The sequence below is a fragment of the Vulpes vulpes genome, chromosome 8 (assembly GCF_048418805.1).
Source record: "Vulpes vulpes isolate BD-2025 chromosome 8, VulVul3, whole genome shotgun sequence".
Classification (NCBI taxonomy): Eukaryota; Metazoa; Chordata; class Mammalia; order Carnivora; family Canidae; genus Vulpes; species Vulpes vulpes.
The window spans coordinates 75039720-75059113 of record NC_132787.1 but is presented as its reverse complement, the minus strand read 5'-3'; the positions used below and the strand labels follow the sequence as shown (position 1 = coordinate 75059113).

Genomic DNA, 19394 nt, shown 5'->3' with positions numbered 1-19394 from the left:
GGCAGAGACACAGGCAGAGGAAGAAACAGGCCCCATGCAGGGAGCCCAACGCGGGACCCGATCCCAGGTCCCCAGGATCAGGCCCTGGGCTGAAGGCGGCGCTAAACCGCTGAGCCACCCGGGTTGTCCCTATGCAGATCTTTTTAGCAGCATTACTCGTAAGAGCCAAACAACAGTGGAAAAAACTCAAATTTCCATTGATTGATGAATGGATGAACAAAAATGGTATATCCATACAATGGGATATTAACTAGTAATGGAAAGGAAGAATGAAGTAGTAATATATGCTACAACATGAACCTTGAGAATATTATGCTAGATGAAAAAGCCAGATACCAAGGCAACATACTATATGATTCCATTTATATGAATCATCTGGACTAAGCAAATCCATAGAGACAGAAAGTAGATTTGTGGTTGTCAGAATAGGGTAAGGAAGCAATGGGGAGTAGACTGCTAATAGTTATTTTTGCTGGGAGATGATGAAAATGTTCTGAAATTGTTAGTAGTGGTTGCAAATCTCTTAGATATAGGAAAAGCCATTGAATTTTATACTTTAAAAGGGCAAATCTTATGGTATGTAACATATATCTCAAACCTGTTGATAAGGACATTGCATCATTTAAAGTTTGTGGGTACTTTACATGTTTCAAATTTTTCCTATTACAATGCTGTAGGGAATTGACTTGTACAGTTGTGTTTATGCCCTAACTTTCTGGATATTTCTGTAAGCTATAGTGTGAGAGCTGGGTTTATTAAAGTCTTTGTCAGGGCAGCCAGTGGCCAGCAGTAAAGTGGCATTTATTTAGGATGCTTGGATATTTTGAGTATCTGTAAAAATGAAATTCCATAGTTGGAGCCTGTCAAGGTCATGTTTACAGTCTTACCTAGAAAAAGAGTCAGATGGCCCTGGTGGTCTTGTGGACAGAGGGGAGAATGTGAGAGATTGAGGAAGTGATGGGATGGAGGAAGAAGGGTGAGCAGGCCAGTAGAAGCCTCCTCTCAGTTTCCTTCTGCTGTCAGTATTTCCCTTCGGGCTTTGTAGAGAGTTTTTCCCCTTGGGACAAACTGGACTTATTGCTGTGACAATTTTTTTCTGTTAGGTGAAGGCATCCTCATCTCCTCGGAGGCTACAGAGCTTCTGGATTTCATTGACAACCAGGGTCAGGTGCATGTGATCCAGAAATACCTTGAGCACCCTCTGCTTCTGGAGCCAGGTCACCGCAAGTTTGACATTCGGTAATGCATCAGTGTCCAGAGTTTTTATTACTAATCTGAGAAAAATGCAGTGGTGGGTGATAAGGGTAACATGGAATGTGAGGAGATATTTGACCATGTTTAATATGTAGCCAAAATTGAGCACAGCTGAATAGAACTGAGCTTCTGTATCTAATTTTGTATTTTTCCTTCAGTATTTCTCTTTTCTTTCTAGAAAACACTACTAAAATTGTGGATTTTCCTTTTTAGTATGTTCTCTTTAATCAAAATGACTTGTGGCTTCAAAGAGGAGGGTATAAATGTATGGCGGTTGCTTATGGAAGAAGCTGAGAGGTGAAGAGAAAACACATTATCCAGACACGACAAATAATATGCCCTTGCTTAATTATTTGAGGCCTCTATTTTTTAAGGATTTCATAAACACCTTATACACCATTTTGGATTTTAACTTTCTGAGCAAAAGGCCTGTCAGAGAGTAAGAGATTGTATCGTGCTGTCAAAAGCTAAACAGCTCTCTCCCCAGCTTTCCTGTGGCCTTGCTGACATCTCTTCATTGAGGACTCCGTCTTCTTGATGTCTTCATGATGACTTGCTTCTTGAACACCAATCCTGTGTCAGATCAGCTTCAGGATGAATAATCTTCCTCTTAAGATTACTAGTAGAGCAAACATGGTAAATGGAAGGTTTCATGGATAAACTTTAGGACTCAAACCATCTAAATCTCTTCAAAATGCTATCTTTTAAACAGATCAAGGACTCTGTCATTTATGGTAAACTTATTTGCCTCATTACATTGATAATCTATTTTAGCTAATTGTCCTGGCTTGCCTCATATAATTTTAGAACCTACCTCCTTCTACTTCCCTCCAAAAACATTAAGGTGTGGGGATGATGTATATACTATGGAGAAACCTTGGATGACTTGAGTGAAACTGTTTTTATTGACTTGCAGAAGCTGGGTCTTGGTGGATCATCAGTATAATATCTACCTCTATAAAGAGGGTGTGCTTCGGACTGCTTCAGAACCATATCATGTTGATAATTTCCAAGACAAAACCTGCCATTTGACCAATCATTGCATTCAAAAGGAGTACTCAAAGAACTATGGAAAGTACGAAGAAGGGAACGAAATGTTCTTTGAGGAGTTCAATCAGTACCTTATAAGTGCTTTGAACATTACCTTGGAAAGTAGTATTTTACTACAAATTAAACATATAATAAGGTAACTTAATTGTATCTTTTTTGGTTATGTGTCTTGAAGAAGCTTTGGGAGTTTGTGCCTTTCAAGGAATTATTCCATTTAAGCTGTCTGTTTTAAGGAGAAAAATTATCTGTAATATTCCTTTATTATCCTTTCAGTATCTATAGATTCTGTTATGATGTCCCTGCTTGCATTCCTTATATTGGTAATTTATATTTTCTATTTTATTGGGACAGATTGGCTAGGGGGTCTACCAATATTATTAATTAATCTTTTTAAAAACTTGGTTTTATTGATTTTTTTGTTGTTTTTATTTCTTCCTTATTACTTCTTTCCTTCTGCTTTTTTGATGGGTTTAATTTGTTTTCTAGTTTCCTTAAGGTGAAAAGTTACATCATTGATTTGAAAGATTTCATTTTTTTTTTTTTAAGATTTTACTTATTCATTTGAGAGAGAGAGAGCATGAGCAGGGCAAGGAGTAGAGGAGAAGCAGACTTCCTGTCAAGCAGAGATCCCAATTTGTGGCTCGATCCCGGGGAACATGACCTGAGCCAAAGGCAGATGCCTAACCAACTGAGCCACTTAGGCACCAAAAAGATTTCATTTTTTAAATGCATTTAATGCTGTCAGTTTTCCTCTAAGCACTCACTTGCTGCATCCCACAAGTTTTGCTATGTTTTCATTTCCATTTTATTAAAATATTTTCTAGTTTTTCTTGTAACTTCATCTTTGATTTGTATTATTTAAATATTTTTGCTTAATTTCCAAATATTTGGGAATTTTCCAGATGTTTTCTTATTACTGATTTTTACTTTAATTCCATTATGGGGGAATCCCTGGGTGGCTCAGCAGTTGAGCATCTGGCTTTGGCCCAGGGCGTGATCCTGGAGTCCCAGGATTGAGTCCTGCGTCAGGCTCCCTGCGTGGAGCCCGCTTCTCCCTCTGCCTGTGTCTCTGCCTCTCTCTCTCTCTCTCTCTCTCTCTTTCTCTTGATCTCTCCCTGTCTGTCTCTCATGAATAAATAATAAAATAAAATCTTAAAAAAATCATAATACAGTGGGCTTCTGGTGGATAGCATATAGTTAGGCTTTGTTTTTGTTTTGTGTAACAAAACATCTAGTATGGCAATCTCTACCTTTCTGATTGGTGTGTCTTTATCATTTAAATTTAATGTAATTATTGGTTTGGTTGGATATATGTGTACTATTTTATTATTTGCTATCTGCCCCCTTCTGGTTTTGTTTTTTATTTTCCCATTTCCTGCCTTTTAAAAATTATTTAGAGTTCCATTTTAATTTTTCTACTGAGTATTTGGCTCCCTTTCTCTTTTTAGTGGTTACTCTAGGGATTATGATTTATATATCTAGTATATATTTCACAGCCTTCTTAGAGTTAATAATTCACCACTTCAAATAAAATGCAGAAAACTTACAACTTTATGGTTCATTTAACTCTCTACCTCTATAGTTGTGGTGTATATTACATTCATAAACACTGAAATCTTTACGGCATAATGTTATAATTTTTGCTATCAATAGTCATATATATTTTTTATATATATGACAATCCGGTTGGATTTTTTTAAAAAATGCAAGACCAAATGGTAGGCTGCCTACAAGAAACTCGCGTTCAATATAAAAAGAGAAAAATACTGTTTTTTTATTTACCCAAATATTTGCCCTTTTTAATTCTCTTCCATCAGTCCTAATGTTCCAAGTTTCTCTGGTATTATTTCCCTTCAGATTTTAGCATTTCTTTTAGAGTAGTTCTATAGATAATAACTCCTCTTGATTTTCTGTCATCTGAGAATGTCTTTGTCTCACCTTATTCCTGAAGGATATTTTCACTGGTGTTACACAAACATAATAATGTCAAGCAAAAATTACAAAAAAATATAAACTATATACAAGCTGTATATAGATTGATTCTGTTCATATAAATTGAAAAACAAGCAGAACTAAATAAACTATTTAGAGGAATGTCCATATATGATGAAAATAGATAACTGAAGGTATGAAAAACAAAAAATTCAAAATAGTGATTATTTTTGAAGTGGAAACAGGAGGGACCCAAGAAAGGGGCTTAATGGAATTGGATTATGGGTCCATGGGTGTTATTAATGCTACCTATGTTGTAAACTCACAAGACATTATTATTATTGTTATTATATAGTTAACATTCATTTAGATTTCCCCATACATTTTTACCCTTCATGTTGCTTCTCACTGAAGTTTCATATATTTTCTTGATTTTGTCTAGGATCAGTTTCCTTATTCTTTTTTTTTTTTTTTTTAAGAGAGAGAACATGTTGGGGGGTGAATAAGCAGGGGAAGAGGGAGAGAGAGAAAATCTCAGACTCCCAGCTGAGTGCAGAACCCAATGTAGGGCTCGACCTCACGACCCTGAGATCATGACCTGAGCTGAAATCAAAAGTCGGTCACTTAACCAACTGAGCAACCCAGGTGACCCCAAAGCAAGTGGCCTTAAAAAAATTAAAAATAGAGGTGCTCAGTCAGTTAAGCTTCTGCCTTCTGCTCAGGTCATGATCCCAGGGTTGTGAGATCAAGCCCTGTGTTGGGCTCTCTGCTCAGTGGGGGGTCTGTTTAATATTCTCTCTCCCTCTGTGTCTGTCCCTCCCCTGGCTCGCTCTCTCTCTCGCTCTCTCTCTCTCTCAAATAAATAAAATCTTAAAAAAAAAAAAAAAAAAAAAAAGACACTTGCTGGGTGCCTGGGTGGTTCAGTTGGTTAAGCGTCTGCCTTCAACTCAGGTCATGATTCCAGGGTCTTGGGATCGAGCCCCATGTTAGGCTCCTGGCTCAGCAGAGAGCCTACTTCTCCCTCTCCCTCTGCCTGCCATTCCCCCAGCTTGTGCTCATTTTCTCTCTCTCTCCCTGTCAAATAAATGGATAAAAATCTCTTAAGAAAAAGAAAAAAGACACTTGCTTTGGAAACAGATTTCTAGATCAGCAGAATCTTTTTTTTCCTTTTTTTTTTTTTAAAGTCCTTCGAGGATGGCTTACCATTGTTTTCTGGCTTGCATTACATAGGTGTCATAGTGCTTCTTGAATCTGTGGCTTCAGGTCATTTATTCGTTTTGGGATACTCACGGCCACTGTCTTTTTCACTTACGGATTTTGTCCCATTCTTCTCTCCTCTGGGATTCTGGATACCAGTCCTTTCACTGTCTCACATTTCTCCCATGGTTTTTGTGTATCATTGATCTCTCACTTCAGTAACTAAAACCTGTTTAAAAAGGAAAAAGGAAAACCATTAAAATTTGTTGTTAAACTCATCTGTTGAATTCTTGATTTTAGGTATTGTAATTTTCAGTTCTAGAATTTCCATTTCACTCTTTTTAGATTATAGTCCTCCCTCTTGTGAAATCTCCCACTTGTCTTATATTTTCTTGAACATGTTAATGGTAATTCTTTAACATGTTTATTTGATTAGTCTGAAATCTAAATTACTTGTAGTAGAGGTTAGTAAACTGTGTATGGGCCAAATCCAACCTAAAACTTGTTTTCATATATACCATGAGCTAAAAATAGTTTCCACATTTTTAAAAGGTTTTTTAGAAATAGAAGAATATGTAACAAAAACCATATATAGCCCTTCAAAACCTAAAATAGTTACTGTCTGATCCTTTGTAGAAAAAAAATTTGCTACCCCTTGACTTTTACAGATTTTGTTTCTATTGTCTGTTCTTTTCTCTTGGTTCTGTTTCCTAAATAAGCCTGGAAATAATTTTTTATGTTATTATTAATTTATTAAATCCAATAGAGATTTTTTTAATTGAGGTATAACATGCATATGGTGAAGTCCCCAAATCTTAAGTGTACAGTGTAGTGAGCTTTTAACTATGCATACACTTTGCTAATCATAACACAAATCGGATATAAAACATTTACAGCACCACAGAGTACTCTGTTGGACTCCTTCAAAATATATACTTCATGCCACATATAGCCATTCTTCTGACTTTCATGACTATAGATTCCTTTTGCTTACTCTTACATTTTATATAAATGGAATTATACTGTATTTTCTGTTTCACGTTCAGTGTTTTTTCACAGTTGTATCTATGGGTTTCATCCATATTGTTGCGTATGGCAGTAATTTCCTTTTTTATTGCTGTGCAATATTTGTGTGATTATTACATGGTTTATCCTTCTATAGTTGATGGCCATCTTGGTCTTTATCTTTTACATTTTTTTAAAAAAAAGATTTTATTTATTTATTCATGAGAGACACAGAGAGAGAGAGGGGCAGAGACACAGGCAGAGATGTGGGACTTGATCCCAGGACTCTAGGATCATGCCCTGGGCTGAAGACAGGTACTAAACCACTGAGCCACCCAGCGTCCCTATCTTTTACATTTTAGAGCTATAATCTATGAATTGTTCTATGTCAGATTTCATGTTTCTCTATGGGGCATCTTGTTAACCCAGGACCATTTGTGTAAAAGGCTGGCCTTTTCCCACTACATTTTGATGAACCTTTGTTATAAATCAGGTGGCCATTTATGTTAGGAATCTCCATTCTGTTCTGTTAGTCTGTCATCCATTTTGTCATTACCACATTACCACAATGACGAAGACTTTTTCCTTAATGTATTCTTACATAGAGTCTGGCAGAATAATTAGAGTACCATTTCTTCAGGGATTGTAGGTGCTTAGAATTCTGACATTGGATAAATCAAGTATGCTGAAGAAAGATTTCCTATTTTAGGCAAAAGATTTATTGGGTATTTGTCCCCCCTCCCTGATTGTTCTGTACAGTTCAGACAGTGTTGCTGCTTTGGTGCTAAAAATGCTCCTAACAGCTCTCATGGTTTGTTTTTTTTCCCCCAGCTAGCCTCCCCCTAACTTCCCACTCCTGCCGAAAAAAGATGTACTGTATAAAGTCTCTGATGATGAAAAAAAATTCTTGAAAAAGTGTATTATTAATCTTGAGCTTCTAGCTGTAAAAAAATAGTATTTAATTTTTATTTGCTTCTGGCTCTCAGCTTTTCCTTTATGTGTTTGAACATAGTGTTTCTTTCACTTTGTAAGGGATTTTTCTCTCTTTTTCCATGAGCCTCTATTAAGTGTAAAAGTTTTCTTAATTATGATATTAGAGGGACGCCTGCATGGCTCAACAGTTGAGCGTCTGGCTTTGGCTCGGGGCGTGATCCTGGAGTCCCAGGGTCGAGTCCCACATCAGGCTCCCTGCATGGAGCCTGCTTCTCCCTCTGCCTGTGTGTCTCTCTCTCTGTATCTCTCATGAATAAATAAATACAATCTTTAAAAAAATTATAATATCAGAAAGGGTATTTTAATTAAAACAAAAGTTAAGGGTATTTCTTCATAGAGTAGAGATAAAGCTATTAAAAAAAAAAAAGTGGTATGTGGCTTACCAGTTCACATTAAAGGTGAATGAGGGAAGAAATTTTTATTCCAATTGATTCTTAAGTATCTAACTGCTCAAAATTACTTTTAAAAGTTTAAACATATGCATAGAAATATTTTCCTTTCTGGGGGTGTAGTGGTAGAGGATAGGTTGGAGGAGCAAGATCCTGGCTCCAAGTTCAGAGAGGTCTCAATTCTTTAAAGTCATGAGTCAAAACGTACCTGTATGGGTGCATCTTGGAGTTAGTCACGTGAAAGCTAGTTCATTAATTTTTCCTTGTAAACATACAATTGTGTAGGAGGAAAGCTATCTCTGGTAATCTTAGAGTCATTACAACATATTTTATTACTGAAATAGATATTTTGCCCCAACATTCATTTGAGGGGAAAAGGCAGGAAAGATCTTTATAAAACAGAAATGGCAGAGGTTTTCTGGGATGGTTATTCTAGAAACCTGATTTATTAGTAGTAAGGTTTTTGTTTGTTTGTTTCATATATATTTTTTTATTGGAGTTAGATTTGGCAACATATAGTATAACACCCAGTGCTCATCCCATCAAGTAGTAAGGTTAAGAGAGAGAGCATAAACAGGGTGGTGGGGGGAGACAAGGGGCAGAGGAAGAGAGAGAAGCAAACTTCCTGCTAAGCAGGGAGCCTGACATGGGGCTTGATCCCAGGACCCTGGGATTAGGACCTGAGCTGAAGGCAGACCCCCAACCTACTAAGCCACCCAGGTACCCTAGTAAGTTATTTATGTAATTATTTAATTGAACCATCGCAGCACTAGGACTAGGTATTATTTTTACCCCTTCCTTTGTGGATAAAGAAATCGAAGCTTGGGGGCACTTGGGTGGCTCAGTGGTTGAGCGTCTGCCTTCGGCTCACGTTGTGATCTCAGGGTCCTGGGATCGAGTCCCGCATTGGGTTCCCTGCATGGAGCCTGCTTCTTCCTCTGTCTGTGTCTCTGCCTCTCTCTGTGTGTGTCTCTCATGAATAAATAAATAAAATATTTTTTTAAAAAAATCAAAGCTTGGCTCAGAGAGGTTAAAAAACTTGTCCAAGATTCTGGTCTTAGGCCCCTGACCTTAGATCTTATGTAATAACTCAATATGTTTCTGAGGTTCATTTTCAACTTTTTTGTGTTTTCAGTTTTTTTGTGTTTTTTCCCCATTTTTTGAATGGTAGTTGAGGTTAGTAGTAATTCTATTTTGTATTTCAATATTTAAATCTTTTAATTAATAATAATTTGGCATTAGAACTGGAGCTAATGAAAGCAAAGCAATCGATGAGGCCAACTTCACTTCAAATTCTACTCTTCACCAAATGGTAGTCCATTTCTTTTATATGGCAACAATGCATGGGAGTGTTTTATTTATTACAAACATGGTGCAGCCTCCTATTGGAAGAATCCACCTTTCCAAGGGCTGTGGTGACTTAGCACTGTGCTGGGAAGGCAGGCCCTACTTGCAAGAACATGAGTGTTTGCAGAGTTTTGTAACAAATAGCTTCATAAATAACATTGTCTTAAGTACTCTATTGGTGATACATTTTTAAAAGATTTTATGTATTTATTTGAAAGAGAGCACAAGCAGGGGGAGGGGCAGAAGGAGAGGGAGAAGCAGGCTCCCTGCAGAGTAGGGAGCCTGATGGAGGCTGGATCCCCAGGATCACACCCCTGCAGAAGGCAGATGCTTAACTGACTGAGCCACCCAGGTACCCCTATTAGTAACAAATTTGAAAGAGAATTGGGGCACTTGGCTGGCTCAGTTGGTAGAGCTTGCAACTCTTGATCTCTGGGTTGTGAGTTTGAGCCCTACATTGGTAGAGATACTTCAAAATAAAATCTTAAATACAATATAATAAATAAAAGAGAGAATTAAGTCCAAGTGGATATTTTATCATCACTTTTGATATAAAATCAGCCAAGCACATTTTCCATGTTCCTTCTGCTTCAACCAACCCACTCTCAGTGAGCTCTTTTCCTTTGCCCTGCAGAAGCTGCCTCATGAGTGTGGAGCCTGCCATCAGCACCAGGTACCTCCCTTACCAGAGCTTCCAGCTCTTTGGCTTCGACTTCATGGTGGATGAGACGCTGAAGGTCTGGCTCATTGAGGTCAACGGCGCCCCTGCTTGTGCTCAGTAAGCCTGAACATCACTGTGTTTTAACAAATGGGAAGTTGGTTCCACAGTTGGATGTCTGTCTTGGCAAAGGTGGTGAGCTCCCATTACCAGAGTGTTCAAGCATAGACTGTTTAACTGTTGTTAGGGAGATGTCCTTTGGCAGGACCCTGGCTAGCAGCGGGGCTTTGCTGGGTCAGTCCTTCCCAATTCCCCCATGTGTGTTGAGCAGTAGTCTGTACTCAGGTAAGTGCTATGAATGAGGGTTTCAAGCAAAGCTAATAACTGTCAGAGGAGACCCTTTTGTGTGACCAGTTCAGGGAATGGAGGTCCTGTGAGTTTGGGAGAGGGGAGAGGGGACACTGATAACCAAGAAATTGAGGGCCTCCTCAGGCAGGAAGTATTCTGAGAAGGCGTTGTAGACACAGTGGAGCTAGAACTAGGATAGAGAGAAGAGTGTCACATATACCATGGAGAGGAGGGGAGGAGAGCCTTCAAAAGGGCGAAAAGGGGGATGTAGCATCTAGTGGGACTATGCCTGTGCCAGGCTCTGTGGGAGATGCACAGATGAACAGAACGTACCCTCAGAAGCATCACGGAGGCCTTAGATGTAAGTGGAAGTCAGGTGGACATGATCCTTGAATGCTGCTGGTTCTTCTAAAGATGGTTTTCATCAGGTCAAGACCCTTCAGGTTTTCCACATCCATGTCTTAGAGGAGTTGAGGTATCTTCCACATTTCAGGAGAAAGTCCTGGACCTATAAGGGGCAGTGTTAACATACAAGTAGCTCTTTCATTAGGAGCCAGGCCTTTGCCACCTGCTCCATGGCCACAACATGGCAGGTGTGATTATTCTTGTTTGGCAGTCCTTTCAGCTAACCAGTACTCTTAGTACTCCCAACGTGCAAGGCCCCATAATGGGGCCTGGGTCACAAACTGGGACATGCTTTATCTTTGATAAAGGATGCTAAAGATAATATCATTGAGCAAAAGGCTGCTATTGAGGGGTGGTGTTTGGAACTGAGTGGGATGGAAGAAGGAGAGGTAAGCCACCTGAAGCAAAGAGGAGAACAGGATGGCTCACATCTTCCGTTCACCAAATCCACAGCAATGTGCCTGTTTTCCCTTGTCCTTCCAATAAAGGTTCAGTCCTCCCTTGTGTTCTATACCCTATGCCCTCCTTATCCTGTCCCATGTCTCTTTGTCTTTCTCATTCACAGTATCACCTTCTCCCCCTCTTTGGGATATGGTTTCCATCAGCATGTGCATATGCAGCAGATCTCCCCATCTGTTAAAAAAGAGCCCTCATCCTGCTCTGGTGACTCCTTCTTCTTGCTCCTGTCACAGACAAACTTCTGGAAAGCAGTGTCTACTCAGGCTGTCTTCTCTTCCTCTATTCTCATCTGTACTGCGGTCCATTCTGGGCTGTATACCATCCCCTCCCCCCCATAGAAATTGTTCTTTGAAGGTCCCCACCCAAGTCCATATTGCCAAGTCCAGTGGCCCCTTTCTGTGCGGACATCCCATCTCTCAACAGCCTTTGAGGCAGCTGCTCACACCTTGCTGAGATGCACTTCTATCATGGCTTCAGGCACAATCTGTACTGGAAAGTTTTGATTGAGGAAATGTGGTCAAGGTTGGCTTCTTGTTCCTCATCAGTGGACCTGTGTCAGTGCCTCAGCCCTGGGTGTTGTCTTCTCTCTCCCCTGCACTTTCTCTGAATGTGATCTTATTCAACTTCATAATTTTAAGACCACCAAATTGCATCACAGTCCAGAGTTCCAGACCAGTGTGTGCACCTGCCTGCCCAGTGTCCTGCAAGGATGTCTGTGGATGTCTGAGAGGCACCCCCTGCCCCAGACTCTCCCATCCCTGTGAATGTCCACCTCCCTTCCCCACAGAATCCAAGCTGGACTTCTGACCAAGATCCAGCCTCTTCCTTTCCATTACCCTCAAGTTCTGTCCATTGGGACCTTGTCCTCCAGCCTTAGCAGTCCTCTGCTGTCCACCCCCAGTGTGGAGGCTTTTGCAGAAAGCCTTCTAATGGGGATGCTCCTGCTCCAATAAAATCCACTCTCGGGGATCCCTGGGTGGCTCAGCGGTTTAGCGCCTGCCTTCGGCCCAGGGCGTGATCCTGGAGTCCCGAGATCAAGTCCCACATCGGGCTCCCTGCATGGAACCTGCTTCTCCCTCTGCCTGTGTCTCTGCTTCTCTCCCTGTGTATCTCTCATGAATAAATAAATAAAAATCTTTAAAAAATCCAAAAAAATAAAAAATAAATCCATTCTCAGTGTTCTCTGCTGCTTCCATTGGTGCAACCCCTCTTCTCCCCCTCCCCCAACACATACTCTCTTTCTCTTCTTCTTTTCCTCTTTCCCCCTCCTTCTATCTCCTGGGTCTATCTCTCCTCTCTGTCCTCTTTTCTACCCTGTCATCTACTACTGTCTTGTCATCCACTTCACTCATTCTCCAGGTCTCAGCTTATTTGTCACCCCTTGAGAGCCTTTCCTAGAATCTCCTCAGCCACAATGCGAAGGTACTTTCCCTCCAAGTATACCCACCACAGACAGGCAAGGTGGCTCTTATACTCTATTGAAATTGCCCCTCTTCTCTGCCAGTGAGAGCAGAAGTTGTCTATTCACCTGAGACCTTTGAGAAATATTTGTTAAGGTGATGCTTGATCTTCATGCAGCTTTTGTATGTAGCATGGAAACCAATTTTATAAATTTGGTCATGAGATGGAATATCTAGGGCAGGTCCTGGTGAAAAAAACTGACTTTTCACATGTACTTTGATGAACATTGTCAGTGATGTTTTTTGAAAAACATTTCAGGAGGCTTTATGCAGAACTGTGCCAGGGCATCGTGGACATTGCCATATCCAGTGTCTTCCCACCCCCAGATGTGGAGCCGCAGCACATCCAGCCGGCTGCGTTCATCAAGCTGTGACTGAGGGAGGTGCTCAGAGCTGCCTCAGAAGAACCACGAGCTCCTGCTCCAGGGGAAGGTGAAAGGTCAGGATTGCTCATTACCAAGCCAGGACTGGAGAAAGAGAAGTAACCGGCAGAGCCACGGTAGAAGAGAGAACACAGTAGAAGAGAGAACACGAGAGGGAAAGGCACCTTCCCCAAAGAGTGGTTGCTCAGGGGTTCCCAGGTGGCGCTCTCAGCATTGCTATTAAGATGTGAAAACTGAAGCAGATTTCTCTGAGGGGGGAGTAAAATATTCTTCTAAGGGGAAAAGACAGGGATTTGAGTATTTTATGTTCTTATCCTTCAAAAAATCCAATTTTTATCCTAAGGCAGCATTGTGAGCAGCGCCTTTCCTCCCTGGGGGTTGAGACTGTCGGACCTTTGGTTGGTGTCTTTCCACCTGCTGCAGCCTTAGTGCCTTAGCTCTATGCCCAGCTGCAACCCTTCCGTCTGGGACAGGCATTGGATATTACAGAATTTGGGAGGTTGCCAGTGTTTCCCTGCCCATCCCTCTCCACAACACCCTGCCCAGAAAAGTCCGGACAAGCATGCACCAACAGTCCTTGGTTTCATGCTGGGCACCACCTCACAGCGGAGGGGGATTTCCTCATCATGTTTCTGATGGCGTTTGATCAGTCACCCATCAGGGTTGATGTGGGCTGGGCACCGAAACGGCAAATGCTGCTCTCGATCTGCTCTGTGCATGTTTTAGAAACCAAGCAGCAAGTCTGCCACAAACCCATAAGCATCAAATAAGCATGAGAGAGAAAAAACACAATGTCTTGCTTTACTTAATAGTTGGGTGTGGTGGGTCTTTGAAATATGATGATTCTCAGTTATCTTTATTTTAACCAGAATTCTACATGCACTTTTGCAAAGTTCCCTTTTGTTCCCTTTTTTTGTTGTTGTCTTAAACTGTAAAAACCCCTGTCTGGGGCAGGAGTAGAATTACACACACACACACACACACACACACACACACACACACACACACACCACGACCACCACTAGGTGGCACTGCCCCAGGCAGGAGTAGAATTACACACACACACACACACACACACACACACACACACACACACACCACGACCACCACTAGGTGGCACTGCCCCAGGCACAGGTAGCTTTCCTCCATTTTCTTGCTCTCTAAACACCTTCCGTGGGAGCTGGAAGGGCAGGTTTTGTTCCAGGGAGGATTCTCTGCCTGCTTGTGCCTCTTAACATCAGGTCAAGGGTCTAAATGAGTGTATGTCTAGCCCGAATGGGAGAGTCTCCTAAAATGGGAAAGATGTGGTTTCAGAGCTCCACATAGCATCTTGTAAGTCAACTAATGTGTCCTGTTAGGTGTAATTTCCACTTGCTGGTCAAATATTCTGCAGATTTTTCAGGAGGCTACATCACTAGCCATGGGAAGAACAAGATGCTTCTTGTGTTCAGCGTGAGCTGAATGAACAGGTCCTTCTTAGAGGGTCCTGGAAACCACCACAGGCCTCCTGTCCAGTACATGCTGTGTTCTTCCTTTGTGTATATGTGTGCTCCATTGTTATTTCTGTGTGGCACCAGACAACAGTTCTGCCATTGTGGAAACATTTTTAAAAAGAGAAAAGAGCAATGCCTCCTCAAACATGATGAGATGTGGGAGCTCACAGTGAAGAAAGGAATAAGGAGTATTTAATAGATGCAGCAGTGGGTGTAGGATGTGATGGCATAATGTCAGGGTAAAGGAGAAAGGCGCAACTGGCTTGGCTCTTCTGCAAATTTGGAATTACAAAATAAAAGGCCTGGTGGTTACCCAGAATACAGATGATAAAGTTTGTGTCCAGAGCAAAGTAAAACAGTCAGCAGTGAAAGTCAATCTTGGAGGTCCAGCACTGTTGGATTAGTCTTTGGGGACTTTGAGCAGATCGTGACCCATTTAGAAAGTATTAAGATACTGAGTCCTTGAGAAGTCTCTGTGGACTGTTGATGGGAAAAGCATGGAAGTTTTTATCATGCTATCACATGTGAATGCAGATTTGTAATGACCTTTTGGACCTAATTTAAAGGGACATTTGAGAGTTTTCCAACTCTTACAATGACAGAACTAAATTTAGATTTGCAAGCCCATGGATCTTGATGGATTTTTTAAGAAACAAATCAATAGCATATATGTGAGGGAAGTAAGGCTTTAGAAAGAAAGTTGTACTTCATTCCTCACATGGTTTCAATTAAGTATCTATTTTACGCATTTATTTTTGATTGGGATGGTTGGCTCAGAACTGTGTCCACACCCTTCCATGATACCTTGGGCACAGATGATCATTCCTTCCTCCTCAGTTAGTCTTTATATATGCAGTCTGCCAATGTGTCGCCCATTGAGAGGGCAGAGGTGTTGTTTATTTAGAGATGTTAATTCCTATATTGGTCCCATCATTTGGCCGCACAGTGTGAGATGAACCTGTTACCTCTCTGTGCCTTAGTTTCTGATCTCATGGGAGAGATCGTTGCCTGGGCTGGGGACTACCTCAAGGACTTTTAGTGAGGACAGGTAAGATTAGGAAGACTCGAGAACCTGTGGTACCAAGGTTCTCAGTGCTGACTTTATGCTGGAATCACTTGGGAAGCTTTTGAAAAATGTTGATTTCACCACCCTCCCTTTCTCTCCCACCTCTGACCAATTAAATCAGAACCTCAGGTGTCAGTAATGTTGAAAAATGTTGGTTTCACCACCCTCCCTTTCTCTCCCACCTCTGACCAATTAAATCAGAACCTCAGGTGTCAGTATGCTTTGAGATGCCTTGAACCACTGCTTGAGAAGAAAGGACAAACACATTACTACCTGAGAATAATCAAATAAGGCCTAGGGCTTATTTTTAAAAAAGTTCTTTTTGGAAGGACAGGCATTTCTTTAAGAATGACCGTGTTGTTGGTCAGTGTGTTGACCTACATTTTCAGGATACAAGCAACTACTGTCTAAAGCATGTTCTCTCTTTGCTTCTTGTCCCAGCATTTGTAAACTCAAATGTACTCTCATTGACTTCAATAGTTTGTGAAGCCTTGACAACAAATGTAAACAGACAGGAATGTATAAATCTGCTAAATATATGTTAAGGTTATGAATTATTGAGAGAAAACTCCTTCCCTCGCTCTTAACTCCTGTGGTAATTATAAACTCAATTTTACCCAGAACATTGAAGTGCCTCAGTGTCTGTATGATACAGTGGAACAGGTTCTGGCATACTCACTGACTGACTTGCTGTTTCACTAGCGCCTCAGGATAATGATCACAGACTTGGAATATCTGGTAGTGTTGGAAATGTATGGGATCCACAGAATCTGCAAGCAGCAGCGAAGCTACAGAGTGTGTTTTCATTGACAGCCAACATTGTGTCAAGCAGGTGTGGATCAAGCCCTGTTGTGGGTGTGGTGGGGACTCTGCTAGAGAAGACAAGGTGCCAGAGTAGGTCCCCTGCAGCATGTGGGTGCTGTGGAGAAAATTCAGTGATAACCTTGTCTCTGATCCTGGACACAGAATCTGTACCTAAGAGGAAATGAGCTCTGAAATAAGGTGATTTTATGAATGTTGAAAATGCCCAGAGCATTAAAGTAATATTTCAAGTTTTTTTGTGCCCTTTGGTTCTATCATCTCATCATGGTGGTTGACTGTCCTAGGATAATCACTGGTTACTTAAATCCATGATTCTGTTACTGAGAGGTGGTCAGGCTTTTTCCATAAAGGATCAGATTAGTAAATACTCTAGGCTTTGCAAACCAAACATGTTCTTTGTTGCATATTCCTTTTTTTTTTTTTTAACCAACTCTTAGGGCAGCCCCGGTGGCACAGCGGTTTAGCGCCGCCTGCAGCCCGGGGTGTGATCCTGGAGACCCAGGATGGAGTCCCACATCGGGCTTCCTGCATGGAGCCTGCTTCTCCCTCTGCCTCTGTCTCTGCCTCTCTCTTCGCTCTCTCTGAATGAATAAATAAATAAATCTTTAAAAAAAAATAATAACCAACTCTTAAAAAAAAAAACAACTTAGTTCAGATGCCATACAAACACAAGCCAGATGTGGCCATTGTTTGCTGACGTAGCATATTACTCAATACATAAGCCGACAGATTGTCCTTTGAAACTGTGGTGAGCTCCTCTAAGGTAAGCATTTAAACAATTTCAGCTGCCAAAATCCAGTCCATCTTACATGTCTTGTGTATTGTCTGAATCATGATACAGATGGTCAGGTGAGACCCATAGTTGTGAGAAAGCATTATGTGTGCTTCAAACATAGGGAGGAGGTAGAGGGGCTTCTGAAGTGATTCTACAATCAGCCAGAAGGCCATGAAGTCTTAAGAGTTCACTAAGGCCAGGTATATAAATATCTGTAAGTCTCAACACGCCTCAGGCATTTAGTGTCATTTATGTAAACTGTAGTTAACTTGTAACTTCCTGTGTGATGATGCTGGATGCTTTGGACTTCTTTCCCAGGTATGGCTGCTTTCACTCCATAAACATAACTTCTAGCACAGACACAAAGCCTTCCACAAATAGAAGCCCTGGCTTAAGCACTCCAGACAGGTTTCTGATATGATATGACACACACCTACCAGACTCAGTGTAGATTGCGAGGGCACGGTGCAGGGATGAGCAGACATGGACCCAAGCAGGAATCTACATAAGATCCTGAGAGTGGACAGGTTTATATCTTTTAGAGGACTTCTCTTAAGAGGCTGGTCCTGCTGCTGCCCCCTTCTCCTTAAAGAACCTGAAGTTATCCCATAACCTTAGAGGTCCAGTGATATTTTAAAGATGTCTCCCCCAAAGCATCCCTAAGGGCAAAGAAAATAAGCCCCTGTTTCATAGGATATTTGGTGACACAGCTTGATTGCTGCAAGCAAATTCACATGAGGGTATCAGTAAGAATAGCAGGGTAAAACCTCTGAAAATCCTCTCCATGAAAGCAGTGGGAACACTGACAAAAATGGAAATTAACCAAAGACTTGCAACAGTCCAGAAACATTTATTAAAGAAAAAATAGTTCCACCTTGGTAAGGACAGTAAGTTTTGTGATATTTTAATTCACCCTATTTTCATCTCCCTTTTCCTAGCTCCACAGAAGCTGGAAAAGAAAAGCCCCATAATTATGGTGAAACCCAGGAGTCTAACAACAACAGGAGGGTACAGAGTGAGGTTGGATTCCTCCAAAAAGCCCCATACCCAGTGAATTGTCATTTGACCTGTCTGGCAGTTCCATGTAAGTCCTCCTCTCAGGGCTTGTCTTTTTTTTTTTTTTAAGATTTTTATTTATTTATTAATGAGGGACACAGAGAGGCAGAGACACAGGCAGAGAGAGAAGCAGGCTCTTCACAGGGAGCCTGATACGGAACTCGATCCCGGAATGGGGATCACACCCTAAGCTGAAGGCAGATACGCAACCATTGAGCCACCCAGGCATCCAGGGCTTGTCTTTAACAGCTCTCAAAGTGCGCCCAGTGTGAACAACCTTTTCCTTAGGTGAGTTTGTTAAAAACAATCACCAGCAATTGCTTAATACCTCAACTTCCTGAGATGGCTATGAGTTGGAACAAAAAACAAGCTGTCTAAAAAAACTTAGGAAAAGTGCTCCCTTCGGCAGCATATCTACTAGAATTAGAACAATACAGAGAAGATTAGCATGGCCTCTGCACAAGGATGACACGAAAATTCGTGAAGCATTCCATATTTTTGTACTTTGACAAATTAAAAAAAAAAAAACTTAGGAAAAGATGGGGAATGAGATGTCCATTGGAAGTTTTGAAAAGTTTCTGAAAAATATAGAAGGCCACACATGGAAGGGGCTGTGTGCATGCCTGGGGAGACCTGAATTTCCCATCTTTTTTTTTTTTTCTTTTTAATTTGGCCGCATGCCCAGCATGGAGCCCAACGTGGGGCTTGAACTCAGAACTCTGAGATCAAGACCTGAACTGAAAATAAGAGTCATATATACATAACCAACTGAGCCACCTAGGCACCCTGAATTCCCTCAGTTTTTACCTCTATATGACCAGGAGGATCTACACAAGACTCCCTGGCATGCTCAACACACACACCCATACACAGAGTCCCTTGGCAAAAACTGGGAGACTTATTGGTCCAAGTGTTTAAAGAAATCTGTTCAATCATTAGTTGACCACTAAAGTAATAGAGACTTCAGTGGTCACACGCATCAAAGAATAAAGGCTTTACAGTATGGTTTCAGAAAATAATAATCCTGGAGAGGATAGAGTATCTGGTTTTCAAAGTTGCCCCATCATATTAGATTTTTCCAATTTTCAACACAAACTATTGGACATGGAAAGAAAAAGGAAAGTATGGCATATGAAGGGAAAAGGCAATCAGTAGAAACCATCCTTGAGGAAGCCCAAGCATTCATCTTATTACGCAAAGACTTAATTCAGTCATTTAAAATGTTTAAGGAGGGCAGCCCGGGTGGCTCAGCGGTTTAGCACCTGCCTTCGGCCCAGGGTGTGATCCTGGGGTCCCAGAATT

General features: G+C 41.1%; 1 protein-coding gene and 1 non-coding gene across 4 annotated transcripts in view; both read left to right on the top strand.

Moving 5' to 3' along the window:
* TTL (tubulin tyrosine ligase) overlaps nucleotides 1-16496 on the top strand; it is a 34475-nt gene extending 17979 nt beyond the window's left edge. For 2 of the 3 annotated variants that reach the window (XM_025994366.2, XM_072767142.1), the window contains 4 exons: nucleotides 1104-1239; nucleotides 2171-2440; nucleotides 9802-9945; nucleotides 12757-16496. In XM_025994366.2, the coding sequence (XP_025850151.1) occupies nucleotides 1104-1239; nucleotides 2171-2440; nucleotides 9802-9945; nucleotides 12757-12871 (665 nt within the window). In that variant the 3' untranslated portion in view covers nucleotides 12872-16496. Of the gene's footprint in view, nucleotides 1-1103; nucleotides 1240-2170; nucleotides 2441-9801; nucleotides 9946-11143; nucleotides 11488-12756 lie in introns of those variants that run through there. The other variant, XM_072767141.1, reaches the window with a different exon arrangement.
* A 1989-nt stretch (nucleotides 16497-18485) lies between these two features.
* LOC112916905 (U6 spliceosomal RNA) lies at nucleotides 18486-18592 on the top strand. Its single transcript, XR_003234365.1, has one exon. It is a non-coding gene; the product is annotated as a U6 spliceosomal RNA (small nuclear RNA).
* The last annotated feature ends 802 nt before the right edge of the window (nucleotides 18593-19394 follow it).